We start from the raw sequence: 22,195 nt of genomic DNA, 5'->3' as shown, positions 1-22,195 counted from the left end.
TTAGTCATTAAGTGCTCCAAAATTTTTGAAAGATACGGTACAATGGTTCTGAGATAACGTCTGGTAGCACTTTCAAAACTCTGGGATGTAATCCTTCAGGTCCTGGTGGTTTATATTCCGCAACATCAGAGGTGTTCTCTCTCTTTTTTATTTTTTTGCTTATTTTAACTTTTATTTCTAGTCTGTCTTTTACAGTTATGTTGTTGGTAGGTTGGGCTATAATTTCTTTTTGCATGAAGACTGATGCAAAGAACGAGTTAAGCAGCTCTGCTTTCTCTCTGCTGCCTGTTACTTCCTAACCGTCTTCTCTCTTTAGTGGACTTTTACTTTGGTTGCTGTACCAAACCAGACAGTTGTAGAGGTACAAATGAGAGACTCCATAATTCCTCTGTAGAACTGGAACAGCAGCTCCTTGGGCAGTCTGAGCTCTCTGAGTTGACACAGGAAGAACAGAAAGAGAGAGAGAGAGAGAGAGAGAGAGAGAGAGAGAGAGAGAGAGAGAGAGAGAGAGAGAGATATGATAGACAGACAAACAGATAGATAGATAGACAGACAGATGGGAGCACCAAGGATCCTTCCTTTCAACCTGGAGTTACAAACCTCCTTTCTTGATAGGATCTCCTTCCAGTTCCAACACTCATTTCTTCACTAAAGGATGGATCGTAGGCTAAAAAAGTTACCCTTCCTGAAGAAAAAGGACAGCAAGGAGTCCCGTCCATAGAGCAACAACAATGACCGGCATCGGTGGGCGAACCAGGAAGTTCTCTCCTCTGACTCCCAGCCATCCACTTCCTTAGCTACTCAGAGAACCACACAGGTCTTTCCTCTGATTGTGGCGTCTTCCCCAGTTACCTTGGAGGAAAAGAAGAAGGTTCAGCCTCCAGTGCTGGTGCTGCCCAATTTGGACCAGAAAACAGCTTTCAGGACGCCTCCAAGACCACCTGAGACAGAGAGGAAGCCTGACCTGAAAGAGCCCCCTCCGTTACCAAGGAGGCCCGAGAGGGAAAGGCCTCAGGGGAGTAAAGCCACTCCGAACACCATCCTGCCTTCATATCCAGGTATATACGCTACAGGGCTAGGCTACCTATGGAACCAGCCTCGCCCTATCACATCAGCCCATCCCACACTACCAATCAATCAATCTATCAGAACACAGCCGGAAGGGTCCTTGAAGGTCTTCTAGTCCAACCTCCTGTTCAAGCAGGAGATGCTGTACAATCTCAGACAAATGGCTATCCAGTCTCGTCTTAAAAGCCTCCAGTGATGAAGCACCCACAACTTCTGGTGGCAAGCCGTTCCACTGGTTGATTGTCCTCACTGTTAGGAAATTTCTCCTTAATTCCAGGATGCTTCTCTCCTTGAGTTGCTTCCATCCGTTGTTCCTCTTCCTGCCTTCTGCTGCTTTGGAAAATAAGTTGACCCCCCTCCTCTTTGTGGCAGCCCCTCAAATACTGGAAAACTGCTCTCATGCCACATACATGCCCTTCCTTCTTTCATCTAGACTAGCCAAACCCAAATCCTGCAATTGTCCTTCTTCAGGCAGGGATGTTACGGTGCAGACCCCATCAGTCCAAGAATTTCGACTGGCGGGGTCTAGGAAGAGGGTCATCTCTACCGCTGCCACTGTATTAGGGAACATCTCACCCTGAGAGGTGAGAAAAGACCCCTCCCTCTTTGCCATTTTCAAAGGCTAGATCTGAAATTATCACATTGTGAAATTTCAAAGCAATAAAAAAATTCCAATTCCATATATGGAGTTCAAAGTTCCTCCTCAAGACGTTTGAAAATTTTACAGAAAATTTTCTGTAAAACTTTTTGAATAATAATAATAATAATAAAAGACGGTTGTCTAGGAACATAAAATTCCGGGACTTGAGACTTATGACACATTTGACCCCTCCCTCAGGCTCAGCCTGGTCATCCCCTATGCACACTTTTTTCTCTCTTCACTTTGAGAAGGCTTGTCCTGTCGAATTGCCCATCAATCTCAGTCTGTCTCTTTTTCTCAGAACTCTCTGATGAATGCTTCAGAAATTTGTGGGAGAGTAAGAAGCCGCTCAAATGCAGACCTGTGAAAGAAGTCTTGGACTTGATGGATGAGCAGGAAATACTAGACACCATCTTGGACCATCTTCGTCCTTTCCAGGTAAGCAGCTTGGTTTGTGTCATGGTGGGCCCAGAGGTCTATCGTGGAGAGGTTGCAGAAGCCAGGGTTGCCTCGGTGGAGATCATTTATCTCAAAAGTAGACAAATGTGGTTATTGAGAATTTCCTGAACTATTGGGTTCTTGGTGGAAGGATCATGGAACGACCATGGAATGTCCGCCTCAACACCAAGACTTAGAGATGCACTTTGGGAATTTCACCACCCCTGGAACGCTTCAAATCAATGAAGAAAACCTAAAGAAGGTGGACATTTTTCGGCATCTGGGATCCCACCTCCAAGGCCAAGGGGACATCAAGGGTGTTCTGTTCCCCCTCCCCACTTCACAGAGCAAACGCAAAGATGCGTGTCTCCCAGTCTTTTTATTTGCTACAGACCTGATTTTCTTCAGTTGAGGAAATACTTGGCAATGACCGTGCAAAGGCCTGCCAAATTCTGAGTCTGTTATTTCGTGTCCAAGATCTGTTGCCAAAACTCACTGACAAAGTCCTTTAACCCTCTAACAACCGAGCTGCAGTGCACCCTTGGTAGCTTTTTTGTCCGTCACAAGGGCCACATGGCAGCTCCACCCACTTTTATACCCTGTGGGGTGTGGCTCAGTGACTCAGCAATCTCTGAGCCTGCCACACCTTTTCCTCTGCTGCGCATGCTTATCTTTTCGTCGCTGCCTCGGATCAATCCAGGATTGATCGTCAGCAGGTGGGACTTGAGGCGTTGCCAGGGAGGAGGAGGGTGCGGGAGAGGGAGGCCTTGTCAGCTCTTCCTCCTGGCCTGCAGCTGGAACTTGGGCCGGTGCCAGCGAAGAGGGTCCTGGCGAGGGAGGCCTTGCTGGCTCCTCTCCCTCACTCTCATGAGTCACTGTCCTCCATGAGGACAGGCTCGGGGGGCGGAGTCACAGCAAAGGGTGAGGTGTGAGCAAAGGTGAATGCAGCCTGGATGTGTTGGCGAGAATGTGTGTTATTGGACAGATGAATGGCAACCCATCTTAAGTCCAAGATTTACAAGACAACCATCCGCCCTGTTGCACTGTATGGCACTGAATGGTGGGCAACAAGAACAGGGACCGAAAGCTATCTGCATGCCATGGAAATGTGAAGGCTCCGTTGGATATCAGGCATCTCCCTTTTTGACCACATCACATATGACACTATTGGACAACATTTTGGTGTGGCACCAATTACAGAGAAGTTGAGAGAAGGCCGACTCCGATCGTATGGATATGTCCAGAGAGCAGCACCTTCCATCGTGGCCAAGACTGCCTAGCAACTAGAAGTCAATGGCCGGCAACTTCACGGGTGTCCAAAACAGAGATGGCAAGATACCAGCAACAAAGATGTGCAAGCCATGGGCCTGCACCCTGGAGATGCAGCTGTCCACACAAAGTGGCGTTCAATGACCCGAAAAGTGGACCCTGCACCTGAGGGAATACGCTAGGAAGAAGAAGATGGGGCCCTTGATACTCTCTCAACTTGGGTCTTTACTAGCAGATATTTCATGACCCAACTACATCACCAGTGCTGGTGAGTGTCATGTTTGTTCCCTGCTTATTTGGGGCAAGCTACTGTGTTTAAACAGAGAGCAAACGTCACTCCCTTCTACTACTGATGATGTTCCCTAGTTGGATCATGAAACATCTGCAAGAAAACAACCAAGCTCCAAGAGCAACAAGGATCCCACAGTCCTCTTCATTCTCCCACCACCCTCCTCCCTTCTTTTTCCTCCCTCCTCCCTCCTCCCCTTCTTCTCCTTCACTCTGTAAACCCACTCCCTTATAACACTGATGAAGTTCCCTACTTGGATCATGAAATGTCTGCAAGAAAAGAACCACGCTCAGAGAGCACCAATGGCTCTCCTTTTCCTCCTCCTCCTCTTCCTCCTCCCCTTCCTCCTCCTCCTCCTCCTCCCAACAAACAGCACTCCCTTCTAGCACTCATGATGTTACCAACTTTGGGTCATGAAACGTCTGCAAGAATAAAACCAAGCTCAGAGGAGCCCACAGTTCAACCCTGAGCTACAAATATTCTTTTCCATTTGCTGAACTAGAGTTCTTGCAAGCCCAGCTAACCAGCCAATAGTGAGGGAGACTGGGAGTTGTACAGGTGGTCCTTAATTTACAACTTCAACTGACCCCAAATTTTATGTTGCTGAGCAGGACAGCTGATACAATCCGGATGGTCCTTCTTATGTGCTTCGTGTCTGTCCCAGCAAGAAAAGTCAAATAAATTATAATTTGCATCCTGACCCAGAAGGGAAACCAACCCTCCCCTTGGAAACACACAAAAAGCTCTTCCTTCCTCTGCTCCTTCACTTTCTCACAGCTTCATTTTTGTTGTTCTTGTTGTTGTTGTCAAAGCAGATTCCTGCAGAGCACAAACCGGCTCAGGGGAAAACAAGTGGCTTGCCACCCATCAACCGGAAGCGTGCAATGCAACAAAGCACCTCCCAGTTCTGGCCTAAAGACAAGGTAAATATGCTGAGGTTTTATACTTGTAGGGCCGCAGTTGTCTTAGACGCAACGTCAGAAGAAGACAGCTTGCTGTGGCCAACTCACCGCTGCCCGTGAGCCACGGTAAAATTGCCGCAAGTTAATTCAACAGTTCTGCGCGGGTGATAGAGGGAGCCCCTCGTGGCTCCCGTATGACACCTATCCTGCGCAGACTGCACTGGCTACCTGTGGCTTTCCGGGTGCGCTTCAAGGTTCTGGTGAACATCTTCAAAGCGCTCCATGGCATAGGGCCGGGCTATTTACGGGACCGCCTACTGCTACCGAATACCTCTCACCGACCCGTGTGCTCTCACAGAGAGGGACTCCTCAGGGTGCTGTCAGCGAGACAGTGTCGTCTGGCGACGCCCAGAGGAAGGGCCTTCTCTGTGGGGGCTCCCGCCCTCTGGAACGAACTCTCCCCAGGACTTCGTCAACTCCCGGACCTCCGAACCTTCCGTCGCGAGCTTAAAACACACTTATTCATCTGCGCAGGACTGGATTAGTTTTTAAATTTGTGGGTTTTTTAATGGGTTTATTATCATTTATTCTAAATTTTAATTTCGGCCAATTGAATAAGTTTTTTAATTGTATTTTAATACAATTATATTATTATAATATAATAATAATTTATATTGTAATATTATTGTCTATTTTATCTGGCTGTGAACCGCCCTGAGTCCTTCGGGAGAAGGGCGGTATACAAATTTAAATAATAAATAAATAATAAATAAATCTCGAAGACCTGAGGATGTAGGTGGTGCTGGAAATTCTCCATCTCCATCTCCTGGGGAACTATTTTATAAGGCTAGAGAAGATTATGAGTTGCCCCAAAAAACATCTCAAGTAGACCCAAAGGTGCTTTTTCAAAAGGCCTGGACTTTGTTTTTCCCTGAAGACATTTCGCTTCTCATCCAAAAAGCTTCTTCTGTTTTGACCGAAGTCAGAACTGAAGAAGCGTCAGCCAGAACTGAAGAAGCTTCTTGGATGAGAAGCAAAACCTCTTCAAGGAAAAACAAAGTCCAATTGCCTTTGGAAAAAGCACCTAAGGCAGGACTAGAACCCAGTCTGTTCAGTGATGTTTTGATTGGGAGCCCCCCAGGGTTCAACCAAAGACAAACGGCTACGTAAAGGTTAAAATAAATAAATGCATCCTCTTCCTTCTGGTTTCTTTTCACCCCACCCTATTCCCACTGGGGTTTCCCAGGACGAAGGGCTGAAGAAAGCCTTCATGAGGTCCATCAACATGATAACCAAAGCTGTTTCCTACAGCTGGAGACAAGACGTCCATTTGCCCTATAAAGAGGACCTAGTCACAAACATCATTGTAAGTGGGGAGAGGAAGGGGAGGCAGGTGCTCCTGGGCGTATTTATTTTTGAAAGTGAATTTGAATCAAATTGAATACCAATCAATTGAGCCTAAAAGGTTTTTGTTGCTAAGTGGGACATTTGTTAAGTGAATTCTGCTCATTGTACAACCTGTCTTGCCACCGTTGTTAGCTGAATCATTTTCCTGAAATTATTCGCACAGTTGTTAAGTGAATCTGGCTTCCCAATTTTATATAGGTCGTAAAGAGGCCACAGTTGCCCATCCCTGACTTAAATCAAGGTCACGGGACACTGCAAACTGCCATAAATGCAAGCTGGTTCCCAAGTGACCGAAATATGGTCATATGATCTCTGAGGAAGGGACGCCTCTCGGAACTTCGCATCTGGGTCATAAGTAGTCCTGGAGAGATCCGTCATAACTATAAATGGTGGCTAAGTGACCAGGTATAAGTTGGGGACTTCCTGGGTCAACCAGAAAAAACATAGGGATGGGAATAGGGCCAGTTGGATGGTGTCCATATCTCAGGAGCTTTCTTAGATGTGTTTCCTTCTCCTTTCAGGAAGTCATTGAAGATGAGCCCGCAAGATCCGTATCCATCGTAAATCTCCATCAAGCGGTTGTCACCATCACCTGCATGAGGTACTTACCTGCTCCGCCCTCATCTTTTCACCAGCTAGGTAGGAACTTGGAGTTGGACCCAGTGATGGGATTTCCATGCCAAGTCCCCATGCTCTAAAGCAGGCGCATCAAACTCAATTTTATTGAGGGCCGCATCAGAGCTGTGGTTGACCTCAGGGGTGGGTGGGCGGGGGTGGGCGAATGAGTGGATGTGGCCGACTGTGTAGGTTTGGCCAACTGTGTGGGTGTGGCCAGCTTGATGCCTCTCCCGAAACTGCTGGCATGTTTCCTCTTCGCATTGGGTAGACTAATCAGAAGTCACACTGTCCCGATCTTTCCTCTTTGCATTGAGTAGACCAGGATGTCCCCATGGGCCAGATCCGACCACATCGCAGGCCATATCAATGCCAGGAGCATTGAGTTTGATGTCCCTGCTGTAGAGCATGCATTGAGTTAGCAGGTCAGCCCCAGAATTTGGAAGGGTGAAGAAGTTGCACGCTGGCAATCTGGGCGGTTCAGATCTGGGAAAGTAGGTGAGTATGCTTCTTTAGATGCGAGGGGTCCTTGGTTTTCTCTCAGCGTGGTGGTTTTCTTGCAGACATTTCAGGACCCAACTAGATAACATCATCAGGGCTAGAAGGAAGCGGGGTTTGCTCTCACTTTAAACTCAAATTCAGGGCTTGCCTTGTCAGTCTTGGTGGGAGTGTTTCTGGTGGTCTGGTCTAGTAGATTAGATAGATGAGAGAGAGAGAGAGAGAGACCACCATATAAAAAGATGTTGAGACTCCGGAAAGAGTGCAGAGAAGAGCAACCAAGATAATTAGGGGACTGGAGGCTAAAACATTTGAAGAACAGTTGCTGGAATTGGGTAAGTCTAGTTTAATGAAAAGAAGGACTGGGGGGACATGATAGCAGAGTATCTGAAATATTCTGAAACAGGCTCAAGCTCAATCCCTCCCTCAAAACAGGCTCAGGCTCAAGCTCAATCCCTCCAAGACAGAGTGGCGGTGGATGCCGGCACCCCGGTACAGTCAGCTGCAGCCACAGCTGACTGTTGGGGGCGAGTCACTGGCCCCAATGGAAAGGGTGCGTAACTTGGGTGTTCTCCTGGATGGACGGCTGACTTTTGAAGATCATTTGACGGCTGTCTCCAGGAGAGCCTTTTACCAGGTTCGCCTGGTTCACCAGTTACGCCCCTTCCTAGACCAGGATGCCCTATGCACAGTCACTCATGCTCTCGTGACATCCCGCCTGGATTACTGCAATGCTTTCTACATGGGGCTTCCCTTGAGGAGCACCCGGAGGCTACAGTTAGTCCAGAATGCAGCTGCGCGGGTGATAGAGGATGCCCCTCGTGGCTCCCATGTGACACCACTCCTGCGCAGACTGCACTGGCTACCTGTGGCTTTCCGGGTGCGCTTCAGGGTTTTGGTAACCATCTTCAAAGCGCTCCATGGCTTAGGGCCGGGCTACTTACGGGACCATCTGCTGCCACCGACTGCCTCCCACCGACCCGTGCGCTCTCACAGGGAGGGACTCCTTCGGGTGCCGTCCGCCAGGCAGTGCCCACTGGCGACACCCAGGGGAAGGGCCTTCTCTGTGGGGGCCCCCACCCTCTGGAATGAACTTCCCCTGGGACTCCGTCAACTTCCCGACCTTCGAACCTTTCGCCGCGAGCTTAAGACACATCTATTTATTTGCGCAGGACTGGGCTAGGTTTTTAATTAAATGTAGTTTTAATGGGGTTTTATTATTTTAATTGTAAATTTTAATTCGGCCTTATTTAATAAGTTTTTTAATTAGTGTTTTATTTCTGTATTTATAGTTATGTATTTGTGTTTTTAATAGGCTGTAAACCGCCCTGAGTCCCTTGGGAGATAGGGCGGTATAAAAATATGATTAAATAAATAAATAAATAAATAAATTTGAGGGGCTTTCACAGAGAGGAGGGGGTCAACCTCCTCTCCAAAGTAGCTGAGAGCTAGATAAGAAGCGATGTATGGAAGCTTATCAAAGAGAGGTCCAATAGAAATATCCTGCCACCGAGAACAGTCAATCAGTGGAAACGGTTTGCCTCCAGAAGTTGGGGGTGCTCCATCACTCAAGGTTTCCAAGAAAAGAGTGGACAACCATATGACTGGGATGGTTTAAGGACCATCAAGCAACGGCTGGAGTCTGTATTCATAGTAAAGCAAGAAAAGGGGGGCAGAGGTCGACCGCGAGGCGCCTTACTTGTGGGGTGCCTCAGGGGTCGATTCTCTCGCCCCTCCTGTTCAACATCTATATGAAGCCGCTGGGTGAGGTCATCAGTGGTTTCGGGGTGAGTTATCATCTGTACGTTATCATATGTCTGTAAGTCAATGGGGAAGCCGGTTGCTAACTTAAGAACGGCAGTGATTCACTTAACCACGCTGGCAAGAAAAAAAATTGCACCATGGGGCTAAACTCGCTTAACAAACGTCCCGCTTGGCGACATAAATTTTGGGCACCATTGTGGTCGTAGGTCGAGGACTGCCTGTGATTGGGCCACTGAAGTCGTCATTGTTACTGTTTCGTTCCTGATCAGTGAGATAAGAGAAAGGAGTAGCAGGGGACGATCCCAAAAATGAGGCTGGCAGTAGCGATGGAGCCATCAAAGCTCTGCCTGGTTTTCTTGATGTCCATCACACTGTGGTAGCCACCAAAACAAAAGCATACCTTTTGGGCATCCCTCCATGGAAGTGCCCGGATGCCTTGTAAAGCGGTGTCTGAGAGAGAGTGTTCTGTTTCCCTCCCCGCAATACTCCCAGCAAAGAGTCAGTCAGAGGCCTTCCTTTTCTCCTTTTATTTACATAGATACATGTCCTGGCCACGTCTACCCACGGGCCTGCCAAGTTTCTGGAGATAACGAGGAAATTATAGATAAGGCCAGAATTACTCACAAATATATTCTTCCCTCCATTGAAACAGTTTGCCCGCGCCAATTCATTGCTTTGTCCAAGACAAAAAACCAGGAAGTCCCGCCTCCTATTTATAGTCTCTGCAGATGTCACTGCATGACAATTATGACTTGGCTTTCCCCCAACACTCTTTCTGCTGCGCACGCCGATCACGCCTGCGCAGCCTTGCATCACTCCAAAACTGTTCTTGGGGCGTTGCCAAATCAGAAGAAGGCTCCAGGGAATCAGGTCTTGCTGGCCCCTCCTCCTCCCTTTGAGTGGGTGCCAGGGAGGGAAAGGGCTCAAGAGAAACAGGGCTTGCCAGGTCTTCTCCCTCACTTTCTGAATCATCCAAGTCCAGGAGTCTGGGTCCAGGAACCTGGGTCACAACAGAGAGGGGGGAGGGAGGGAAGGAGGGAGGGAAGGAAGGAAGGAAGGAAGGAGGGAGAGAAAGAAAGAAAGAGGGAGAGAGAGAGAGGGAGAGAAGGGGGGGGGCATGCCAGGTTTAGCATTTCCTTTCTGGTAAGAATTTTTGCCACTCTACACAGCAAGACTGCCACTTTTTCCTTTGCAAATGTTTCTTTACCATCAGAAAAACATGGTATGCAACACACACACACACACACACACACACGGCCTGATGATGGCGTCAGGTAATGAGAGTTGGGTGAGGTTCTTAGTGCTCTGTGAGCTTGGCTGATTGCTTGCAGATGTTTCATGACCCAGCTAGGTAACATCATGAGTGCTAGGAGGGAGTGGGGTTTGCAGATAGGAGGAGGAGGAGGGGGAAAGAGAGGGAGAGAGAGAGAGAGAGAGAGAGAGGGAGATGGGAAGGAATGAGAGGTCCAGATCATGGTTGTCCCAAAGGTGCTTAAGAGGTAACTGGATTTCCTTGGTTTTTTTAACTTTCTGGGTCAGCACACTGTAAAAACAATGTAGAGACTCTGAAAGAGTGCAGAGAAGAGCAACGAAGATGATGAGGGAACCGGAGGCTAAATGATATGACGAAGAGTTGCAGGAATTGGGTCTGTCTAGTTTAATGAAAGGAAGGATTGAGGGGTGACATCATAGCAGTGTTCTGATTTCTGAGGGGCTGCCACAAAGAGGAGGGGGACAACCTATTTTCCAAACCACCTGAAGACAGGACAAAAGCAAATGATGGACATAAATGAAAAAGAGAAGCAACCTACAACTAAGCATAACTTTCCTAATAGTGCGAACTATTAACCAGTGGAACAACTTGCCTCCAGAAGTTGTGAATGCTCCATCACTGGAAGTTTTCAAGAAGAGATTGGACAACCATTTTTCTGAAATGGGATAAGATTTCCTACCTGAGAAGTGGTTTGGATTAGAAGACCTCCAAGGCAGGGGTGAAATGCTACTGGTTGGGGTTGGTTTGCCCGAACCAATAGCAATAATTGCTACCATTCACCTGAACCGGTAGTAAAAAAATGCTTTAAAACGTACGACAATCACCTCAAGAAAAATATTTAAATGAATGGAAGAACTGGATTGACTATATTCAAAATAGATATCAGATTAAGAAATTTCGGATTGCCTTTGAATGAAGGATGTTGTTTTTGATTTTAATGGAAGAAGTCAGGTTATGTGAGAGAGAAGGATTATAATTGTGTTAGATTTTAAAAATTTAATGTATGACTGTTTTGTTTAATGAACTATACCTTGTGTTTGCTCCGGGAAGTCCGGGGGGGGGAGGGGGGTTTTGGAGGGAGGGGGGGAGGGGGGAAAATTTAATTGTTGTTGTAAAACTTTTTCAATATAAAAAAAAAAAAAACACGTACGACAATCAGCTGTACCGAGCAATGTAGGAACTTTTTTATACTTTTTTTTTTTAGCATTTTTTTACTACCAATCAGCTGTAAGAAAATCAGCTGTGCCTGAGGTTTCTGCTTGTTGCAGGGGCCATTTTGTGTGAAGTCCAGCTGCTTTTCAATTGCGTGTGAGTCAGTTGTGCAGCTTTTGTGTAATTTTTGCATAAAGTGTGCAAAACTCCTTTTGGAGTTCTCTGCGACACTGTGAGGTTCCTGCTTGTTGCAGGGACCATTTTGTGTGAAATCCAGCTGCTTTTACATTGTGTGTGAGTCAGTTGTACAGCGACACCAACTCGGTCAAATTCCCACCAAGCCACGCCCACCCAGTCACATGCCCGCCAAGCCACACCCACAGAACCGTTAGGGAAAATTTTTGAATTTCACCACTGGTCCAAGGTTCCTTCCAAGTCAGTTATTCTGTGAAAAGCACCTTTGGGTTAATTTTGTAGACATGCTGCTCCTAGAAACATCCCTTTCCTTGATCGGTTCTGGGTTCCCGGGCACTTCCGGTGGCGCAGAGGCCCTTCTTGAGGGATGGCCAACTGAATTCTCAGCCATGGAGGTTGTGGGCTGGCTTGCCAACTCCTCAGCTGATATTGCAGGCAAATGGCCAACGTTTTACCTGCCTGTGCCTTGAAAATCGAACTTCGGGAGTGGACCAGGTTTTCTGTGCTTCGGAAGGCTTTCGTTGCTGCAGATAAAAAGCTGCAAAGGCCCAGGAGCAACATAGGCTGCCTGCAGTCGGATCAGTTGGCAACCTTTGCTCCTTCACAGGAGCAAATACCAACCTAGAGAAATATATGGGTGGTCCTCGACTTATGACACATCTGAGCCTAACATTTCTGTTCTGAAGCAAGACAGTTGTTAAGTGGATTTCCCCCCGTTTTACGAGCTTTCTTACCACGGTTGTTAAGTGAACCACTGCAGTTGTTGAGTAAAAAACAGTTGTTGAGGAACGAAGGAAAGAAGGAAGGAGAGAGGGAGGGAAGGAGGAGGGAGGAGATGGGAATGACTTTTTAAAGATATTTTTCAACTTTTCTTGTCACATTTCTTAAGTGAATCACTGCAGCTCTCAAGTTAGAAACATGATTGTTAAATGAATCTGGCTTCTCCATTGACTTTGCTTGTCAGAAGGTCGCTAAATGTGATCGCTTGACTTTGGGACACAGCAACGGTCATAAATTTGAACCAGTGGCCAAGCGTCTGATGCTGAAAAGGGTGAAAACTGGGCATGTCTCTTTTTTCAATGCCGCTGTTCCTTTGAATGGCTACTAGACAAATGGTTGCAAGTCGAGAACTGCCTGTATATACACAGTATATTTTTCCTGCATTAAAGTGGTTCATTTGGCCATTGGTTTTCTAATCCTTTCTACCATTGGGGGGGGCGGTTAATCTATCTGGACTGTCCGTCTCTTCAGGAATGGGGAAAGAATCTGATTTTTCCCACAATCTATTTTTTCACCTGCGCAGAAGTGCCAAGGAGCTATGGGGGGCGCTGGCTGAAGACCCTTATGCCAACATGAAGATCATGAAGCCCCTCCTCAAAAGGCTTCAGGACCAAGATCCTAGCACCGAAGCCATTGGGAGGAGAAACAGCAAGTCAACCATGCCCATTGCGGTAAGCCCTCCACCAGCAGCTCTGCTTTCCTTTGATTTAGAGATGGGCCACGCCTGAGGAAAGGGGGAAGGGGCTGAGCAGAAGAGTCACCCTCGGGGGAGGGGTCTCCCCATCAAGAGCAGGAATGCCCTGGTTGTAGGGAGGCAGTGGGAAAATTGGTGGGGGATGAAATTGGAGCAAACCCCCCAAAAATGCCCCACTGAAGGGAGAAGGTGTGGGCTTCCTCACCAGAACAGCTTTGATATCCATCCATCCATCCATCCATCTCTATCATGTATCCACCTATTCATCCACCCATCCATACATCCTTCCATCTATCTTTATCATGTATAGAATAGAATAGAATAGAATTTTATTGGCCAAGTGTGATTGGACACACAAGGAATTTGTCTTGGTGCATATGCTCTCAGTGTACATAAAAGAAAAGATACGTTCATCAAGGTACAACATTTACAACACAATTGATGATCAATATATCAATATAATCATAAGGATTGCCAGCAACAAGTTATAGTCATACAGTCATAAGTGGAAAGAGATTGGTGATGGGAACTATGAAACGATTAATAGTAGTGCAGATTCAGTAAATAGTCTGACAGTGTTGAGGGAATTATTTGTTTAGCAGAGTGATGGCCTTCGGGAAAAAACTGTTCTTGTGTCTAGTTGTTCTGGTGTGCAGTGCTCTATAGCATCGTTTGAGGTAGGAGTTGAAACAGTTTATGTCCAGGATGCGAGGGATCTGCAAATATTTTCACGGCCCTCTTCTTGATTCGTGCAGTATACAGGTCCTCAATGGAAGGCAAGTTGGTAGCAATTATTTTTTCTGCAGTTCTAATTATCCTCTGAAGTCTGTGTTTTTCTTGTTGGGTTGCAGAACCGAACCAGACAGTTATAGAGGTGCAAATGACAGACTCAATAATTCCTCTGTAGAATTGGGTCAGCAGCTCCTTGGGCAGTTTGAGCTTACTGAGTTGGCACAGAAAGAACATTCTTTGTTGTCCTTTTTTAATGATGTTTTTGATGTTAGCTGTCCATTTGAGATCTTGAGATCCATCCATCCATCCATCCATCCACCCACCCATCCATCTATCTACCCATCCATCCTTTCATTCATCAGTTCATCTATTCATTAATTAATTCATTCATGTATCCATTCATGTATTTATTTATTCATCTATTCCTTCATTTACTCATTCCTTTATTCATCCATCCATTCATTCAGGTTTTTATTGATTCCTTCATTCATTTCTTAAGAAAACTCATATCAGGGTGATTCTGGGTGGCTTAGAGAAATAACTAAAAAAAAAGAGTTTGATTTAAGAAAATACATGATAGGAACAAGCAAAGGCGAATACTCAACTGAGTACTGTGTGTCATTATCTTATTTTACATATTTTTAATCTGTGTTTTTTTTATGTGTTACATTGTTTTATTACGTTGTTGTAAACTGCCCAGTGTCAATTAGCTCAGATGGCCGGTGTAGAAATTTAATTAATTAAGACCAATAGAAGAGAATATTTGTAGTCCAGGTTTGAACTGTGGGGTCCTTGGTGCTCTCTAAGCTTGGTGGTTTTATTGCAGGCGTTTCATCACCCAACTAGGTAACCTCATCAAGGCTAGAAAGGAGTGGGGTTTGTGGAGTGGAGGAGAAGAAGAGGAAGAGGGAGGAGGAGGACTATGAGGTCCTTGGTGCTCTATGAGCTTGGCTGTTTTTTTGCAGACATTTCATTACCCAATCAATTAATATCAAGAGGAAGAGGAGGAGGAAGAGGAAGAGGAGGACGAGAAGGGGAAGGAGGACTATGGTTGTCCTTGGTGTTTACTGAGTCTGGTGATCCAACCAGTTAACATCATTAGTGCTAGAAGGGGGGTTATCTAAGCCTAATTCTAAGCCTAACTCTTCTAGCACTGATGATGTTACCTTGTTGGGTCATGAAACATCTGCAACAAAAAAAACACACTTAGACAGCACCAAGGACCCCTCAGATAACCTAATAGGTGGAGAGTCAAGAACCCACTTAGGAATGAAGACAAGCAAAGAAACTTGAGATTACTGATCTCTTTGTCCCCAACTCTATTTTTATTTTTTATTTTTATTTATTTATTTGTCAAGCATGTATAAGATAAGAGATATAAGTATAAACATGATTATGAATACAGGAAATGGATATGAATAAATGGGGACAGTAGGATAGGGACGGTAGGCACTTTGGTGCGCTTATGCACGCCCCTTACAGACCTCTTAGGAATGGGGAGAGATCTGTCAAGAGGACATTTTGGAGGAAGAGACAATAAAATATTTAGAAAATTCAGATTTACCAAAAATATCTGAACAACCAAAGGCATTGTTAGAAGAATAACAGTGATGGAATTGACTGAAGCAATCAAAAGAAAAAAAATGGGAAGGCACCGGGACCGGATGACATACCAGTGGAACTATATTACCTACATACCGTGCGCTCTCACAGAGAGGGACTCCTCAGGGTGCCGTCGGCGCGACAGTGTCGTCTGGCGACGCCCAGGGGAAGGGCCTTCTCTGTGGGGGCTCCCGCCCTCTGGAACGAACTCCCCCCAGGACTCCGTCAACTTCCGGACCTCCGAACCTTTCGCCACGAGCTTAAAACTCACTTATTCATCTGCGCTGGACTGGGTTAGTTTTTAAATCTATGGGTTTTTAATGGGTTTTTATTCTAAATTTTTAATCTTAGCCAATTTAATAAGTTTTTTAATTGTGTTTTAATCGTATTTATAGTGTATTGTGTATTTTTTATCTGGCTGTGAACCGCCCTGAGTCCTTCGGGAGAAGGGCGGTATAAAAATTTAAATAATATATATATATATATATATATATATATATATATATATATATATATATATATATATATATATATATATATATATATATATATAAAATCTTTCAAGAAATAATGAGTAATGTAATACTAGAACTGTATAATTATTTATTATTATTATTTATTTATTTATTTACATTTATATCCCGCCCTTCTCCGAAGACTCAGGGCGGCTTAGACTATGTTAAGCAATAGTCTTCATCCTATTTGTATATTATATACAAAGTCAACTTATTGCCCCCAACAATCTGGGTCCTCATTTTACCTACCTTATAAAGGATGGAAGGCTGAGTCAACCTTGGGCCTGGTGGGACTTGAACCTGCAATAATTGCAGGCAGCTGTTGTTAATAACAGACTGTTTAGCAGTCTGCGCCACTCAAGGACCCATGAACTTCTAGACCAAGAAAGAATGCCACATTCATGGAGAGAGGCATATGTAACACTTATACCTAAAGAAGATGCAGACCTACAACTGATAAAAAACAGTAGACCAATTTCACTATTAAATGTGGACTATAAGATTTTTGCTTCAATAATGGCAAACAGATTAAAAAGGCTGTTCAATGAATTTATTCATATAGATCAAAATGGTTTCTTACCTAAGAGACAAATTAGAGATAACACGAGGTTAATATTAAACGCGTTGGAGTACTATAAATCACATCCAGAGAAACAAATGGCAATGATATTTTTAGACGCACAAAAAGCTTTTGACAACGTAATTGGCAATTTATGATAAAACAATTGAAGACAATGGACTTTGGGGAGAGATTCATAAATATTATAAAAACAATTTATGAGAAACAGTCAGCTAAGATAATGATAAATGGAGAAATGACAGGAAATGTTAAAATCAGGAAAGGTACAAGGCAAGGTTGTCCACTGCTATTTATTTTGACATTAGAAGTTTTAAACAGGAATATCAGATGAAATGATAACATAAAAGGAATGAAAATTTAAAAAGAAGAATATAAACGGCAAGCTTTTGCTGATGACCTAGTATTTATTCTGGAAGAACCACTTATATCGATTTCTGAACTATTAAAACAAATAGAGGCTTATGGGAAAGTGTCTGGCTTAAAAATAAACAAGGAAAAAACAAAAATACTGGTGAAAAATATGACAGAAAAACAGAAAAGAGAGATAATAGGTTGGATATTCAAGTGGTGAAAAAAGTGAAATACTTAGGAATATATTTAACATCAAAATGTGTAATGATAAAAGAAGATAATTCTTATAAACTAAAAGATCAAATTGAGAAGGATTTGGAGAAATGGAAAAACTCGCAACTCTCACTCATGGGGAGAATAGCAATTATAAAGATGAACATATTACCAAGACTATTATATCTATTTCACACAGTACCGATAAAACTTGAAAAAACTTATTTTCAACATCTTAACAAGATAACAAGAAGATTTATATGGCAAATGAAAAAAGCTAGAATTAGTCTAAAGATGTTACAGGATATGAGGTTAAGGGGAGGATTTGGACTGCCAAATTGGGAACTATATTACCAGGCAGCAGATGAAGGAATGGATGGAATTAAGGAATACAAGATTACTGACTTTGAAAGGACATGATTTGCAACTAGGCATTGCATGCCTTTTTATGGTATGGGAGAAGTAAGATACACACATACTTTCATACACATTATATAAGAAATACACTGCTATTGGCATGGGAGAAGGTCAGAGATAAATAATATATGAAATAATATATGAAAATTCCAACATGGTTATCAACAACGGAGGCCTTAATACATCCAAGTACTTTTAATCTTAGTAATATTATTGGGTATGAGGACTTGAAAACAGATGGGGGAACTGAAGCAGAAACAAAATTTGGAAGAATGGGATTGAGTTAGATTGGTGTATGTATGTATGTATATATGTGTATATATGTGTGTGTGTGTGTATATATATATATATATATGTTTTCTGAGGTTTTCGCGGGTGTTTGTATGTAGGTCTTTGGTTATTCAGGTTTTCTCCCATGTAAAATTGGAAGTGTCTTGGTGACGTTTCGACGAAGTCTAATTTGTCATCTTCAGGCTTCAGCTTTGTGCTTCTGGGAGCAATGTGGGAAGCACGAAGCTGAAGCCTGAAGATGACGAATGAGACTTTGTCGAAACGTCGCCAAGACACTTCCAATTTTACGTGGGAGAAAACCCGAATAACCAAAGACCTACATATATATATACGTATGCAAGGGTCCTTTTTGTAGACTTTAGTTCAGCATTCAATACCATCATTCCAGACATTCTTCTAACTAAGCTAAACCAGCTACAGGTACTGGAACAGACTTGTAAGTGGATCACAAGCTTCCTAACAAACAGGAAGCAGCAGGTGAAGCTAAGCAAGATCACATCAAATACCTGTACAATTAGCACAGGGGCCCCCCAAGGCTGTGTGCTCTCCCCACTTCTCTTCTCTCTGTATACCAATGACTGCATCTCCAATGATCCATCTGTTAAGCTACTGAAGTTCGCAGATGACACAACAGTGATTGGTCTCATTCGAGACAATGACGAATCCGCATATAGACGAGAGGTCGAACGACTAGCCTTGTGGTGCAACCAAAACAATCTGGAACTGAACACACTCAAAACCGTAGAAATGGTGGTAGACTTTAGGAGAAACCCTTCCATACTTCCACCTCTCACAATACTTGACAACACAGTATCAACAGTAGAAACCTTCAAATTTCTAGGTTCTATCATATCGCAAGATCTCAAATGGACAGCTAACATCAAAACATCATTAAAAAGGACAACAAAGAATGTTCTTTCTGCCAACTCAGTAAGCTCAAACTGCCCAAGGAGCTGCTGATCCAATTCTACAGAGGAATTATTGAGTCTGTCATTTGCACCTCTATAACTGTCTGGTTCGGTTCTGCAACCCAACAAGAAAAACACAGACTTCAGAGGATAATTAGAACTGCAGAAAAATAATTGCTACCAACCTGCCTTCCATTGAGGACCTGTATACTGCACGAATCAAGAAGAGGGCCGTGAAAATATTTGCAGATCCTCGCATCCTGGACATAAACTGTTTCAACTCCTACCCTCAAAACGACGCTATAGAGCACTGCACACCAGAACAACTAGACACAAGAACAGTTTTTCCCGAAGGCCATCACTCTGCTAAACAAATAATTCCTCAACACTGTCAGACTATTTACTGAATCTGCACTACTATTAATCGTTTCATAGTTCCCATCACCAATCTCTTTCCACTTATGACTGTATGACTATAACTTGTTGCTGGCAATCCTTATGATTTATATTGATATATTGACCATCAATTGTGTTGTAAATGTTGTACCTTGATGAACATATCTTTTCTTTTATGTACACTGAGAGCATATGCACCAAGACAAATTCCTTGTGTGTCCAATCACACTTGGCCAATAAAATTCTATTCTATTCTATTCTATTCTATTCTATTCTATTCTATTCTATTTTATATATATATATATATATGAAAATACAAGCAAGATATCAGAAAAAAGTTAAACTCTATGTTTTTTATTTAGAAAAGACAGAGCTGGATAGGATTCTCACAGGAACGGAGGACAAATTAATCAAAATAATTTATAACTTTTTGTTGGGGATTAAGTTAGAAGAGAAACAAGTAAAGGAAACTATGATAGCTTGGGCTAAAAATTATGGATATTCAGTAGACCTAGACAAATGGCAACAGCTATGAGAGAGGAATTATAAATTAACAATGTCCACTGCATCTAAAGAAAATCAATATAAAATGTTTCATAGATGGCATATGCCACCTGAGAAACTGGCAAAAAGTTTTAAAGATAAATCAACTAAATGTTGTAAATGTCATCAGTTACCAGGATCTTATTATCATATGTGGTGGACATGTCCGGAAGCCAAAAACTATTGGGAGAAAATAAAGGGTTGGTTAGAAGAAATGACCCAACAACATATTGATTCAAAATGGGAGGTGTTTTTATTGGGGATCCTACCAGAGAAAATTAGTAAAGAAAATATTTGATTATACATGTAATTACAGCAGCAAGAATTGTTTTTGCACAAAATTGGAAAGCAGAGAAAATACCCCTAGAAGGAGAAATTATTAGAAAAGTTTTAGACTGTGCAGAAATGAACAGATTAACTTTGATGATTAAAGAAAGAGAGGATTCAGAATATTTTAAGATATGGGATAAATTTTATCATTGGTTAGAAGAAAGGTATAGATGAGCAATGGATAATTATGTAAGAAAATGATAATAATGTATCTGTGGAAAAATGGTAATAGTTTAAATTGGAGTGAAGAAAGAAGAAACAACAAAAGAGGGAGCAAGGAAGAAAACACCAAGATGTCACAAGGAATTGCTGATGTTTTAAATGTATGTTTGTCTATAAAATAAAATAAATTTTTTTTAAAAAAAAGGAATGGGGTGAGGTCAACAGTAGAAAAATATGGAGTGGCAAGTACCCAAATTTTGATCACATGACCGTGAGGATGTTATAATGGTCATAAGTGTGAAAAATGAACGTGTCCCTTTTTTCAGTGCTGTTGTGACTATCAGTGGTCACTAACTGAGGACTGCATTTTCTTTTTCTCTCCCCGTAATGGGTGAAAGTGGCATCTTTTAGTTGAGGCTCTCAGGGAAGTTCCCTTTCTTTGCTTTGCTAATGCTCCGTATCTCGACTCTTGTTCCTCAGTTTCTGTATCACCCGGAGGTTGGCCACGTCTTTATCATGCAAGACATTCTCGATGTTCTCCTGGAATGGATGACTCAGCTGTATCCCCTCATACAGATCTTTAGCACTCGAGGTCTGGGATACCTTTTACAACACCCCTTCGAGGTAAGAGACGGGGGGGCAGGAAGCGAGTGGCTTCCAAGCAGTGGTGAAATCTAAAAATTGTAGCTACCGGTTCTGTGGGTGTGGCTTGGTGGACGTGGCTTGGTGGCTGTGGCCAACTTGACATCACACATGTCACTCACTCTTAGAGCCAGGAGCTGCACATTCTGAAGCACATTCTGCCCTTCTGAAGCCCCCAACGCTTTGAATTTCCCTCTGGACTGACTGCCCAAGTGAACCTCGGAGCCTTCTCTTGCCTCACTCCCCATCCCGGAGGGCAATGCATCCCCCCCCACCAATCCTCCGTACAAGCTGCCTGCCCCGTTTCTGCAAAGACAGAGCCCCCCATCCCCGCAGGGCAATCCAAAGAGGGGAGGGGGATGCTGCAGAAAAGGCCGCCTTCCACCTGTGCCTCCCATGCCGGCTCCGCGGGGTTGGAGCTCCGAAGCAGCCCTCTGGATTCCCACCCGGCCACCTGTCTACTCTCTTTGCAGATCTTTCCCTTCGGCCTGCGCGGCGGCGCTTACCTGGGCAGGCCAGTGGAAGTAGCCCTTCCATCTTGGCGCTCCCTTGCCCGCTGCCTCCATGCGCTGCGCTTGGAAGGGCCTGGCATTTCCCTCAGGTGCAAACACTGAGATTTGAGGTCTACAAATCGTGTTAAAGGGTGAGCTATTGATGGTTGCGTGGAAGGGAAACGAACTGAGCGTAGGACGGAGAGAGCGCGGGGAAAAGTCCAGGCGGATTGAGAAGGAGCAATAGGTGGGATGTGGGAAAGTCGACAGAAGCACCCGGGCAGAAGGTTCCTTTTTTAAGTATGCCCAAGGCTGCCTAAAGAACGATTGGGAAGCTCAGCTCTTTCCTCCTTGGTGGCCAGTCCGATTCTAAACTTCCTGTAAAACTCCTGAGGCCAAAGGGCTTTAAACGGGGCCCGGGAACCCAAAAGCTGGCTTTCTCAGAACTTGCACAGGACTCTCTGTCACCTGTCACATTTACTTAGGGGGAGGGTTTGAACCCTGGAGCGACGGGGAAATGAGCGCCTTTTAGTTTGTCTCCAATGCCTCAGGGTTGGGGTGCGCGCTAGTCCTCACCTGAACCCACCAAGCTTCCATTGGCGCTGCATACGGAGCTGAAGACTTCAAAGGCTGGCCATGGCAGGATGATGCAGTTAGCCTCATCCTGGTCTCTCTGTTCCATGCTCAGTTCATTTCCCTTCCATACAACCAGTAACTGGCCCTTTAACATGATTTTCTGACCTCAGCGTTTGTAGCTGAGGGAAATGCCAGGCCCTTCCTGGAACAACCCACCGCTCTCCCTCCCTCCCTAGCTGTAGACCTCCACCTGTCCTCCCAAAGCACCACCGCCGCTGTTTGCTTTCATTTCACAGAAGGAGAAGGAAGAAAGCGAACGGCGGCAGTGCTCCAGGAGGGCAGGTGAAGGTCTGCAGACAGGCAGGGAGGGAGGACAGTGAGAGAGGCGGCAGCGGCGGCCCCCTTACACGCGCAGCGCATGGAGGAGGCGGGCAAGGTGGGCCCAATGTGCCTGTTGCTAGG

At 44.4% G+C, this 22,195-nt stretch overlaps 1 protein-coding gene across 3 annotated transcripts in view; it reads left to right on the top strand.

The window, feature by feature from the left end:
- LOC131183957 (uncharacterized) overlaps positions 1 to 22,195 on the top strand; it is a 35,601-nt gene that overhangs the window by 1,389 nt on the left and 12,017 nt on the right. The window contains exons 3-10 of one of the 3 annotated variants that reach the window (XM_058154753.1): positions 616 to 1,058; positions 2,010 to 2,146; positions 4,520 to 4,627; positions 5,853 to 5,972; positions 6,535 to 6,614; positions 12,814 to 12,961; positions 20,505 to 20,648; positions 20,795 to 21,461. In XM_058154753.1, coding sequence (XP_058010736.1) covers positions 2,093 to 2,146; positions 4,520 to 4,627; positions 5,853 to 5,972; positions 6,535 to 6,614; positions 12,814 to 12,961; positions 20,505 to 20,648; positions 20,795 to 20,836 — 696 coding nt within the window. In that variant the 5' untranslated portion in view covers positions 616 to 1,058; positions 2,010 to 2,092 and the 3' untranslated portion in view covers positions 20,837 to 21,461. Of the gene's footprint in view, positions 1 to 615; positions 1,059 to 2,009; positions 2,147 to 4,519; positions 4,628 to 5,852; positions 5,973 to 6,534; positions 6,615 to 12,813; positions 12,962 to 20,504; positions 20,649 to 20,794; positions 21,462 to 22,195 lie in introns of those variants that run through there. The other 2 variants (XM_058154751.1, XM_058154752.1) reach the window with 2 other exon arrangements.

The sequence above is a fragment of the Ahaetulla prasina genome, chromosome 12 (assembly GCF_028640845.1).
Source record: "Ahaetulla prasina isolate Xishuangbanna chromosome 12, ASM2864084v1, whole genome shotgun sequence".
Classification (NCBI taxonomy): domain Eukaryota; kingdom Metazoa; phylum Chordata; class Lepidosauria; order Squamata; family Colubridae; genus Ahaetulla; species Ahaetulla prasina.
Note: the sequence above shows the minus strand (reverse complement) of the source record. Positions and strands in the feature narration are given on the sequence as shown.